A 13,124-nucleotide genomic window follows, 5' to 3' on the forward strand; every position below is an offset into this window, starting at 1 on the left:
ACTGTCTTACACGCGTACTCTATGCTTGAAATACCACTTTGCCATGAAGAAAAATAATCCTAATCCTACTCCTAATAATCCAGCTTCCCAAGACACTATCCAAATTGAACCCTGCTTGGAACAGTTCTGTCCTCCATCACAGTGGGACCCACCTCCTCTTACTTCAAATCACCCTCTCCAAACCTTCCAGGAATTTCTCACTTCCAGCCTTGCTTCTCAATCCTTCTTGAAAATCCTTAATCCCACTCCCAACATCACCACTGCTGAAGCCCAGGCTACCCATGATCTGAAGGCTGACTGATCCATCGTCATTCTTCCGGCAGAAGAGGGTTCCACGACAGTGGTACTTGATTGTCGGGAGTATGTGGTTGAGGGACTGCGTCAACTTTCAGCCAACACTACATACAAAGTTAGCCAAGGTAATCCCATTCCTGATGTCCAGGAGGAGCTTCAAGGAATCCTCAGAACCTTAGGCCCCCTACAAAACATTTCACCTGACTCCATCAACCTCCTGACCCCACTGACACCCCACACTCCTACCTTCTACCTACTTCCTAAATTTTACAAACCGAATCATCTCGACTGCCCCATTGCAGCTGGTTACCAAGACCCCACAGAACGTATCTCAGCCTACGTAGATCAACACCTTCAACCCATTACATGCAGTCTCCCATCCTTCATCAAAGACACCAACCACTTTCTCGAACACCTGGAATCCTTACCCAGTCTGTTATCCCCAGAAACTATCCTTGTAACCATTGATGCCACTTCCTTATTCATAAATATTCCACACATCCAGGGCCTTGCTGCGATGGAGCACTTCCTTTCACGCCGATCACCTGCCACCCTACCTAAATCCTCTTTCCTCATTACCTTAGCCAGCTTCATCCTAACTCACAAATTCTTCACTTTCGAAGGCCAGACATACCAACAATTAAAGGGAACAGCCATGGATACCAGGATGGCCCCCTCATAGGCCAACCTATTTATGGGTCATTCAGAGGAAGCCTTCTTGGTTACCCAGGCCTGCCAACCCAAAGTTTGGTACAGATTTATTGATGACATCTTCATGATCTGGACTCACAGTGAAGAAGAACTCCAGAATATCCTCTCCAACCTCAACTCCTTTGGTTCCATCAGATTCACCTGGTCCTACTCCAAATCCCATGCCACTTTCCTTGACATTGGCCTGCGTCTATCCAATGGCCAACTTCACACATCCGTCCACAACAAACCCACCAACAAGCAACAGTACCTCCATTATGACAGCTGCCACCCATTCCATATCAAATGGTCCCTTCCCTACAGCCTAGGTCTTCGTGGCAAACGAATCTGCTCCAGTCCTGAATCCCTGAACCATTACACCAACAACCTGAAAACAGCTTTCACATCCCGCAACTACCCTCCCGACCTGGTACAGAAGCAAATAACTAGAGCCACTTCCTCATCCACTCAAACCCAGAACCTCCCACAGAAGAACCCCAAAAGTAAACCAGTTGTGACAGGATACTTTTTGGGACTGGATCAGACTCTGAATGTGGCTCTCCAGCAGGGATATGACTTCCTCAAATCCTGTCCGGAAATGAGATCCATCCTTCATGAAATCCTCCCCACTCCACCAAGAGTGTCTTTCCACCATCCACCTAACCTTCGTAACCTCTTGGTTCATCTCTATGAAATCCCCAAACCACCTTCCCTACCCTCTGGCTCCTACCCTCATAACTGCCCCTGGAGTAAAACCTGTCCCATGCACCCTCCCATCACCACATACTCCAGTCCTGTAACCCAGAAGGTGTACACGATCAAAGGCAGAGCCATGTGTAAAAGCATGCACGTGATTTACCAACTGACCTGCCTACACTGTGAAGCTTTCTATGTGGGAATGACCAGCAACAAACTGTCCATTCACATGAATGGACACAGGTAGACAGTGTTTGTTGGTAATGAGGATCACCCTGTGGCTAAACATGCCTTGGTGCACGGCCAGCACATCTTGGCACAGTGTTACTCCATCTGGGTTATCTGGATACTTCCCACTAACACCAACCTGTGAGATCTCCGGAGATGGGAACTTGCCCTTCAGTATATCCTCCCTTCCCATTACCCACCAGGCCTCAACCTCCATTAATTTCACATTGCCGCCGCTCGTACCTCACCTGTCATTGAACATCATCTTTGCCTCTGTACTTCCGCCTCGACTGACATCTCTGCCCAAATTCTTTGCCTTTACATATGTCTGCTTGTGGCTGTGTGTGTGCGGATGGATATGTGTGTATGTGCTAGTGTATACCTGTACTTTTTTCCCCCTAAGGTAAGTCCTTCCGCTCCCGGGATTGGAATGACTCCTTACCCTCTCCCTAAAAACCCACTTCCCACTTCCTTTCGTCTTTCCCTCTCCTTCCCTCTTTCCTGATGAAGCAACTGTTAGTTGCAAAAGCTTGAATTTTGTGTGTGTGTGTTTGTGTTTGTTTGTGAGTCTATCAACATACCAACGCTTTCATTTGGTAAGTTACATCATCTTTGTTTTCATTAATATGTTGCATATTTTCAGTATTTACAAAAAGCTGTAGAATATTTCATGGAATTGGATGTTAGATGTTCCTCTTTTGTTATATAGTAAGGGCTGTTGCTACAGTTTCCATATCCTACAGTAGTTAGCTGATTGTGTTTTCAAAGCCCATTTAATGGTGGCAACATATTTATTTAAGAACAATTTTCAACTACTGATGGATGAATATTTCACTCACTATCAGGAATTATTTCTGCAAACATGTAATTCTTGAATTTCTATGCCAAAGAGAGATTTTATACTAGCACAGCACATATAAAAAGTACATTATGCTAAATACATTATATATAAAAAGGATCACTGAGGATGGTCAGGAGATTTCACCATCAGATGAAGTGGAGTTAGAAAAGATCATGGGAGGAATTGAACCGTCACCTAGCAATTTCTTCAGTCGTTGAAGCTCTGATGGAAATTCTGTCTTATGCACTTGTGACAGATTTTGGTGGAAAACTCCACCTCATGTACCACATATGTCATAACTGTATGAGAATTTGAGGAAGTCATGTTTGTGCTCATGACTGCAAATGTTGTCAGCCAGTCTCAGCATCCAGTCTCCTTGGGAAGTGCAGCAATTTAAAAAAAATTTGCTTTGCTGCTCTCTGACTCCTACAGTCCTGAAAAAACCTTGAGACCAGTTCTTTCATTTCTTGTGTGTCTTCTTCCTGCTTCTCTTGCATTGTGAAATGCATACACAAACACTTCTCACTCTTGAAAACTGATAGATGCACTTTTCACAACACCTTTCTGATTCACCCACAGATTCTGGAGAATCTCAGCATTCTCCCACTTCCAAACATATAGACATGAGAAGCAACAGTACATCCTTTCCTGCATGGATTCCTTGTGCCAGGTGGATCCTGCAGTTGATAATAACATGCTAAAATACCCACACTTTTTCCAATAATGATGCAGAATAAACTTTCTCTAGCTTTAGCACTGGAATAGCTCCCATTTCTGGAAGGTCTCGCTATCAGACACAGCCAAAATTTCAGGCACATCTGACTGTACTACAACAGTTTCAAATTCAGATACCATCTCTTGAGTTTCATTTGAGTCTTCTGTTTCAGCTCCTGTATCAGCTCCTTATGATGAGCTTTCTGTGAACACATGATTAGATACTTATGGTTTCTTATAGTGCCCTACTTCTGTGATATAGTCTATTCCAACCTGATAATAACAAATTTTGTCTCCTAAATCACCTCTTTTGCACATTCTTTTAAATTCTCACTTTCTCCTTCAGAAGATAGCTTAGATTCTTCTGTACTCCTACATTTTTCCATACATTTTGTGTTGATGCTGTTCACTTCCTCCCTAAGCTCACTGTCCAGAATTTGACTTAGCATTCATATATTTTTCCATTTTACATTGTGTAAGTCATTAATTATATTGTTCAGTACATTATCTGGAATCTGTGTTATTACATTAGGTTTCTAAACTAAAATGGCTTCAAAATTTCTTTCTTACATTGGGTTTTTCAATTTCCTTCTTGAGGGTACCATACATTGGCTTTCCACCATCTCCAGTGATCCAAACTTGCCAAAAGTTCACAGAAATTGAAACACTTAAAATCTTCCAGCCACTCCTTCACAAATATCTCCCATAAATGCTAAATCATCATCATAGATTTCAGCAATTTGAAGGACTTATGAGGAAAATCTGAAACAATACAAAAGCAATAGCTTACACTCAAACTGTAAAACATGAATTGTGCTCAGCTGTAGCATATAATTTACTGTTTTTCTTCAACAAGCAGCCAATGATGATGTTGAAATTGATGCAACAGTTGAACTCTCCCATGGGTAAAGATGCAAAGTTTGTGTCTATGGCTGGTAAAGGTATGATTGATGGTGCTTCCAGCCAAAGAAGATGCAGTTCTGTGTGGCGATTTCAATCCTGACAAAGGTGTCACCAGCTGAAATGTTCCTTTTATTCATATATAAAGCTTCCATGGCATCATATGAAATCACACTCACAGTCATGGCCAGATTCTCTGTAGGCGGTATGCAGAATGTGAGACAGGGTTATTCTCACAAATCCATCTACCACCTAACTACTTGCAGGTATTATTCCAGGATCCAATGAGTGGGTTGAAATGTGTCATGACTAACAGTTCATTAAATCACTTTCAACTTGCTATTAGCAATTGCCATTGATAATATCCTGACAACCAAATGGGAATACAGTTCAGTATCAACCAGGAGAAGCTCACTGTAAAAGCATCACTATTGGATTTGCACTATGCAGATGTAATTTTCACTATGTAACAAAAACCTCTAGCCAAGTCCTTCAGTTTTTATCTAACTGCCACCTCCAATTAGCTAAAATCTCCAATTTTCATATAGACGTAACTTACCACACAAGTTCACACTTAAGACTCCTCACAACTCATAAAGCACAACTGGAAAATGCCTAAGCAAAAATCACTTGCCAGCCATGAGAATACACCACAAATACTGTCAGTTTTCTGTATTGCATTCAGTCCCAGGATTGATAATGATGTATATAAAACCCAGATTTCCAGAATACAGATCAAAAATACCAACTACACCTCTGAGGACGCATGTCTTCCCTACACAATGTGGGATACCACTATTTTGTCAGCTCCATACCACTTCGTAAAACTGTTTAAAATAGAGGCCTTTCAGCCAGTCAGAAATCAAGAGCAAAAAGTAAGCCCTGTCATTGGCCATTATCCTGCTCTTGCTTTCAACATGTCAGTTGCTGCCCCTTGACAGGACATCATGAGGCCCTCTCTATAACCACTGTCATGGGGAAATTTCTCACCAAGACCATCTAATAGGTTCCAGCCATCACCATTTAGCAGGGTTAGGGAAACCCCAGCCCATTATCTTCAGCATAAACTAAAATTCCTTCCCCTGTGAGCAAAAGTTGCCTGAGATGGCTACAAAAGTGAAACAGTGCTAACACACGGGTATGGCCAGGAAATGTTACAAGTTGATCACTTGGATTTTAATGATTTCACGTTTGAATCCCACTCTATATTGGGTCTCCTACAGCTATTATTGTCTGAATTGGATTGAGAAATTCCTAAGCTAAAAAAACCGTCTTGTGTACTCCACACCCAGTCAACCTTCAAGGTAGGAGAATTCCTTCACTCATCTACTTTTTGGGCCACAATTTTGATATTAACTAAATAAGTAATCTCATTTCTGCCCTTATTACTTTTGCCTTTCTCCAGTTTACTCTAAATCCATATTCTATGCTCAGTAGACTGTTCAATACATTAAGTCAGTTCTGTAATTGTATAACACCCATATTTCCCTATAGCATGTAGCTATTTCCCTGAGAATTGTGAACATCTTGGACATTTCACATTGTCAAATGCTGTTATCATGCCAACAAATCTTACTGGGATAGTAACTACAGAACGAAGAAGAAACAATAAGAATGCACAACCAAGAACGAAGTGCTCAGATTAAAAACTATTTAAGACAGGTATGCAGTCTTTCTTCCATGCTGTTCAATTGTACATCAAAGAAACAATGACTAAAATAAAAGATAAGCTTAGGAATGGGATTAAAATTAAGGGTAAAAGAATATCTCTTTTGCTTTTGCTTATCAGGAAAACTTATAGTTGTAAGCAAAATAACATATGATGGATGAAGCAAGTAAACATAAAAATCAGACAAGCACTGGCAAAAAGGCCATTCCTAGCTAAAAGAAGTTTGCTATGGTCATATATTAGCTTCAATTTGAGGAAAAATTTTCTGAGAATATATGCCTGGAGCACATCTGTGTGTGGGAATGAATGATGAACTGTGAGAAAATTGGAAAAGAAGAGCATCAAAGCATTTAAGATGTTATGCTGTAGAAATATCTCCAAAATTAGGTTGATTGATAAGATAAGAAGTCAGGAGGTCTTTCACAGACTCATTGAGGAGAGGAACACGTGTAAAATATTGACAATAAGAAGAGACAGTATGATAGACATTATGTTAAGATATCAGGAATAATTTCCACAGTATTAGAGGGAAATGGTAAAAAAAGAGATTGAAATGTATCCAAAAAACAATAGGAGTGCTACTCTGAAATGGGTGTGGAGAGGAAGTTGTGATGGACCATATCAAACCATTCAGAGTATAAAGAGAGTTTTACAGAGAGAGAGAGAGAGAGCGAGAGAGAGAGAGAGAGAGAGAGAGAGAGAGAGAGAGAGAGAATCCTAATAAAGCAAGCTTTTGTTTATTTCAGAAGTTGAAAGTGCTCTTCCTTCAATTTTGTAGAGAATTAGATAAATATATTTTTTTTTATTTAAGCAGTGATAGAAGTAAAACTTTATTTCTCATATGGATTACTTTCTCTGTGACCAATTTGCTTAAATTTCTGCCTTTTAGTACCCTTTTGTTTGTAGAAAATGCAATACTTAAATGAAGAAATGACCTCACTTGACCTTTTCATTACACTTTAGATCCAGTGGTTCCAAGATTTCAGAGTCTAAGATCTCATTTTATAATTTTATTTTTTGTGAGTCCACCCTCTTTGTCATTCGACATCTTTTACCCTTATTTGTACGTTCAAAATAATTTCAGTAGCACATGATTTGAGTTTTCCTTAAGTACATGTCATGGGTCAGTATATACACCAGCACATCCACCAAAGGGAAGTAAGTATGAGATGAGAAAAGATCAAAGCATTTTTCTGGTTAAAGTGCTTTTTTTTCATTCTAAAAATAGCTTCACTCCTCAGATGTCTGAACTATAAACTGTTCATATTATTGTGATGCATAATTTTAATAATCACAGTTTTAATTTTTTATATACATTTACACCAAAAACTATCTATCATGATACTAAATTGACATTTTACTGCATTAATAAAAGTTACAGAGACTGAATTGTTATTGTTTTTCTTCACTTTTCAGGAAACATAATGAAGAAAAAGAACATTATCCTGCTATCTACCAATGGAAGTGTAGATGTGAAAGAACCAAAAAATTTAATTCGTTCTGATACTGACAGGTATGTCTCTAAAGCTACATGGCAAGATGGTACATAATATGAATTTAGTAGTTTCATAAATAGTCAAACAAACTAGACTAAAAACTTTGCTAGCTTTTGGACAAATCCTTCTTCAGAACTAAATAGTAAACTCACACATACCATTATAGCTACAATGTGCTTGTACAGTTGCTTGGCTGGTGGGTTGAATGTCTGACAGAAGGTATCCAGAAAATGTTCGATCCTTCAACTTACGAGCTCTGCCATCATGATTCCATCCAAAAGTGTCCAGGATAACCTGTCCCTGCTCAAATCCTTAGGCCCATCTCAGAAGATTTACCCAGAATCATTCTTCCTCCTCACCCCAACCACCCAACACATCCTCCTTCTACATGCTTCTCAAAATCCATAAATCTTACAATCCCAAATGCCACCAAAAAGATCTCAGCTCTTGTTAACCAATACCTCAACTAGGTGCCTTCAGCCTAAGTTCCCACATCAGACAGGAATGACTTCCCTACTATCAGCCACCGTCATCCCTCACCTTGCTATAAAAGAAACCTCCACTATGGCACTGTTGAACCCTACTTCTCTCTGCATCCTTCTGAATCCAAAACCATCATCTCATTCCTTATATGTGTATTTAATTACTTCCTAGCACTAAAATATGTCTCCTGTTAGGAAAAGGTAACAAACAAATCCACACAATCACCAAGGACACCCATATAGAAACTCTTATGCCAGCCTGTTTAATGACCATCTAGAGGAAATGTTCCCAGCTACCCAAAATCCCAAACACCAAGATGGATTCATGTTTACTGACAATATCTTCATGATCTAGACCCAGGATGAAGACACTATATCCAAATTCTTCTGCAGCTGCAACATCTCCTCCATCTGCTCCACCTGGTTCTCCTCAGCTCAGTGCCCCACCTCTACTTTTCTTATGACTCCGTCAAAGCCTCTGTCCATATCAAGCTCACTAATCAACAACAGAACATGCAGTCTGATACCTGTTATCCCATCCAAGCCAAAATGTCACTTCAATATAGTCTGGTCACCAAAGGATAGTTTATCTGTAGTGTCAAGCAGTCACCAAAGGGTAGTTCATCTGTAATATCAAGCAGTCCCTTTCCTAGTATGCTGAAGGTATTACCAAAGCCTTCACTGACCCCAGACATAATCTGCAGACAGATATCCTTTGCCATATGCTCTGACAGCATCCAGGAACCAGGTGCAAAGGAACACTCCCTTTGTCACAATATCATCCTTGATTGGAACAACTGAACTATATTCTTTCCTGTGGTTTCAGCTACTTATCATCAGGCCCATAAATAAGAATTATACTACCCACAATATCTCTCACCCCTCAAAGTGGGTGTTCTGCCTTTCATCCAATCTGTGTAACATCCTAGTTCACCTTACCACCTGAGGTACTCGCTACTCCTTGTCATGTATGTCATACCCCCATGGAAGAAACAGTACAAAATGTATCTGGAAGAACCAACCATCACAATATATTCTACTCCTATCACAGGCTTTCCTGTCCCTTCAGAGGCAGCATCACCTGTGAAAACAGTCTTATCACATACCAGCTGTGCTCTAATATTAGCATTTTAAGTGTGGATGACTAGCAATCAGCTGTCCACTCAACTGCCAAACAGTGGCTAGAGCACAGCTAATCACCCCAGTCACAGAACATGTAGCTGAACATGCATGATTTCATGGTGGCATTACAACCAAAGCCATGTGGATCCTTCCTCAACTCCAGTTCATTTAAATTACATAGATTGGAGTTTTGCTTCCAACATATCCTTTAATCTCATAAAACTGGCCTCAATCTTCAACAGCCCCTGCCCCGTGACCACCTCCATATGTGCCCCACAATCCTAACTTCACTCTTCCTGCACTCACCCACCTTTTCTGTGGTCTCCCTCTTCCTTTGCTCTATCTTTCCCTCCCAGTCTACTCCTTCAAATCATTGGGCACTGGACACAACCCCTCTGACTGTGAGGAGGAGCCAAAAGGAGCACAGGATAGGAATGTGTAACCTGTGAGCTCATTTTTATAGTTAAATTACTTATATTCACCCATTGACTCATGATAATTAAACTATAAAAATGACTGCCTCACTTCTAATAAGATGCATCAGGACAGAATTCTACTTAGTGTGTTACCTCACTAAACATCACAGCTGACAGTGTTGCCTACATCCGTCTCATTTACTGTCATCCTCAATATGCCTAAGAATACAAAGGGTCCTATGTTATCAACTGACTGCCACATCAATAAAAGGAGAAGAACAATAAAAAAGTGATTGCATTCCTTTTTTATTTCTGTCTTGCTGTGACTATCTGGAATCATAGTAACACATTCATTCATTTACCATATTGTTTAGATAAAATCATAAGCTTCAGGGATACAGACCAAGTAAAGGTACAAATAAGCAATGAGAAGAAGCTGTTTGAAACAAATTCTGTAAGCCACACTAACTGTGAATGAAACTAATTCATTTGAAGTGTAATAGGACTTCTGACTGTCCAGTGTCTGTGATATTTTTACTTATCACTTTTGAAGTGAAATTTTCCAAAAGACATAGCTTCCAAATAACAACTGATACAGTTGCAACAGTTAATGGGGAGAGGGGGGAGGGATGTTGCAGCATGGACAATGAAAAGTATGAAATACATTTGCAGGTTTCTAACAGAACATAAGAGGTTTAAGAAGCCTGATAATTAATCTAATGGTACTGGCAATGCACACACCATCACTATCAGCCAGGATGATTGCTTCTGCCCTGCCCCTTGAAGGCACATGCAGGAACTATGAGTTACAATCTACTGGTATCACAAAGAGTGCAGAATCAGGAGAGCTCATTCTTTATTAACAGTCTTTATTCTGCAAGACTTCCATGCAGAGACATCCATGGCAATCATTGCTACTTCAACATAACTCTCAGCAGTATGCTTAGCTTACAAGGGGAGGCTGCCAATTGTGAAATTCAGATTCGATTCATACTGCGCATAATAAAAGCTCGTGGCCAGAGGTGTAATGTGGCAAAGCACCAAGATGCACTTCTTAGCCGTTGTCGAGAAAATCGACAGTTAAAATAAACTGATGCGGTGAAATACTCTCTACGATTAATAATTTTCTACAGTGTCGTGGCGCCGCGGTAAGCGCTTGGGTTCGAAATCCGAAGGTCGCCGGATCGAATTTCGCGCCATGCAACTTTTTTTTTAGTATTTGTTTTTTGTAATTCAAATGTGTGTGTATACACACACACACACACACACACACACACACACACACACACACACACACACACACACACACACACACACACATATATATGTATATAAAATTCCCGGTAATCAGTTGCAACAATTATGCATATAATAAGTTGTTGAAAGTCATTTGTCATGGAAAAACTGGCGACTTCGAACATCATTATGTTTTCCGCAAACAAAGTTGTATTTCACAAATGTTATTAATTGTCTTCATAATGTTAACCACGTATAGTTAACGGAAGACGTAGAAATGATATTCCGAAACGAATACGTATAGCGTAAGTCAAACGTTCGAATTAGAATAGAAACCCCACGAACACAAATTTGCTGTGGCAGGTATGAAATATAAACTCCGTTACTTGCTCGTTACATTTGAAGGATAGACGTTGAATGGGCCGAAACGAGCCGCCGCATAACAGCATAGTTGCCCGCTAACTTCGAAAGAAGGTAGATGCGGTCCCTAGCGCAACTTATAACATCGTCGAAAATCTATGCGGACCTGAGAGCTTTGGTACACCCTGTTAAACAAACGCAAAAATGGAGGCGATACAATTGGAGAGCGATCCGCCTTCACCAACATGCATAAGCAATTCATTAATAATTTATATATATATATATATAAAATAGAGGGAAACATTCCACGTGGGAATGTCGACCTGCCAGCGCTTTCGTTCGGTAAGTCACCTCATCTTTGTTTTTTTTAATATATATATATATATATATATATATATATATATTTGAATTACAAAAAACTAATAATAAAAAAATGTTGCATGGGGCAAGATTCAATCCGGCGACCTTCCGATTACGAACCCGAGCGCTTACCGCGGCACCACGACGCTATAGAAAAGTATTAATCATAGAGAGTATTTCACTGCAACGGTTTCTTTTAACTGTCGTTTTTCTCGACAACGGCTGAGAAGTGCATCTTGGTGCTTTGCCACATTGCACCTCTGGCCATGAGCTTTTATTATGCGCAGTATGAATCGAATCTGAATTTCACAATTGGCGCCCTCCCCTTGTTAGTTGAATTGCAAATATGGACTAATCAGCCAGTTGTTGTCTTAGTGCAAGAACTGTGGATAGTGAGATGACCTTACTTACACACAAAAGGCATCCCAGCAGCCAGTGAGCTCACATGGCTGCAGCCGTGAACAGCATGTCAGGCACACTGATGCCTTGCACCAAACTCAGAGCCCTTGGAGTCACCTGGAGTGACAGATGAAGACATCCTAGAGCAGGTGCTCGCTAGGTGGCACTGGCTCAAGACTCACAACCATCATGTCTAGTAGTGCCTTAGAGACCAGCAGGTAGCTCACTATGCTGCTAGGGAAATTTGAAGCTGCTTGGCCTCACATTGGACTGATGGCTTATGTGGAGACTGTCTTGGTGTCAGCTTCAGCCAGAAGTCCTGGAACCATGCTGAGTGTTGGGTATTTATGGGTGCTCTGGTCAGTTATGTTGTGACAGGAATGTGCCTCCTGGTTGCATAGATGGCTATGGAAGCACAGCTTTGTGCCATGACATGTGAAAGTGTAGTACATCATTGTGGCAGACAGTTATATTGCAGCATCCTATCCCAGCAGTATTCTAACATCCAACAGCAGGACTTCATAGGTGGCTTGCCTATATGCCCTATAAAGGTTGCAATGTCTGGTCTGTGATTGATGCAACAATATTCCTTCCCACCTTAGGGGAATTCAGTCCTCCAAATGCAAGGCTCCTTCTAAAATTGTGAATAACTTGAAATAACACAGTACTATTGGTCAGTTCAGTTCTGTAGCCCCTGTTACTGTTGCTGGTTGCCACATTTTGTTCTTTTCATAGCATCCTACTGTTTCATAGCTCTAAGCATTCTGTTCCCCTTGAACCTCCCTACGTACTACAATTCGGTTGTACATGGCGTAAGGGGTCCTGCCTTCTGAAAATATGGCTGTGTTGTGAGATGTCCCCTAGGGCATTCTTGCACACCTGTCTCTCCAGAAATAACTCCATTTTGTATGTCTCTGTGACAGTTCAGACCAATGTGGAATGGCAATCCATAAACTGCTTCCACTGTTCCTTCTAATTCTACAACCTGAGAATACCCATAGGTGTTTTTCACTTACACTATACATATAACAAAACTAAACTAACACCATCTCCTATCATATAAAGTTTATTCTGAAACAAAATGAACCCCAAAATTACCATATTACAAGGGTGATTCAAATGAAAACCTTAAAATCCTATAAAATTTTGAAAAGTTTTATGATGGAATTGGTAAGTGGCAGTAGTGTTCCCTGAGGTTCAGAAAGTGATCAACAGGTGACA

At 40.5% G+C, this 13,124-nt stretch overlaps 1 protein-coding gene across 1 annotated transcript in view; it reads left to right on the forward strand.

Annotated features, from left to right (window-relative positions):
* Positions 1-13,124, forward strand: part of LOC124614041 (integrin alpha-4-like) — a 560,480-nt gene that overhangs the window by 460,026 nt on the left and 87,330 nt on the right. Inside the window, exon 21 of the mRNA XM_047142871.1 lies at positions 7,449-7,545. Coding sequence (XP_046998827.1) covers positions 7,449-7,545 — 97 coding nt within the window. The remainder of the gene's footprint in view (positions 1-7,448; positions 7,546-13,124) is intronic.

This window comes from Schistocerca americana, chromosome 4, assembly GCF_021461395.2.
Source record: "Schistocerca americana isolate TAMUIC-IGC-003095 chromosome 4, iqSchAmer2.1, whole genome shotgun sequence".
In the NCBI taxonomy this organism is placed as follows: domain Eukaryota; kingdom Metazoa; phylum Arthropoda; class Insecta; order Orthoptera; family Acrididae; genus Schistocerca; species Schistocerca americana.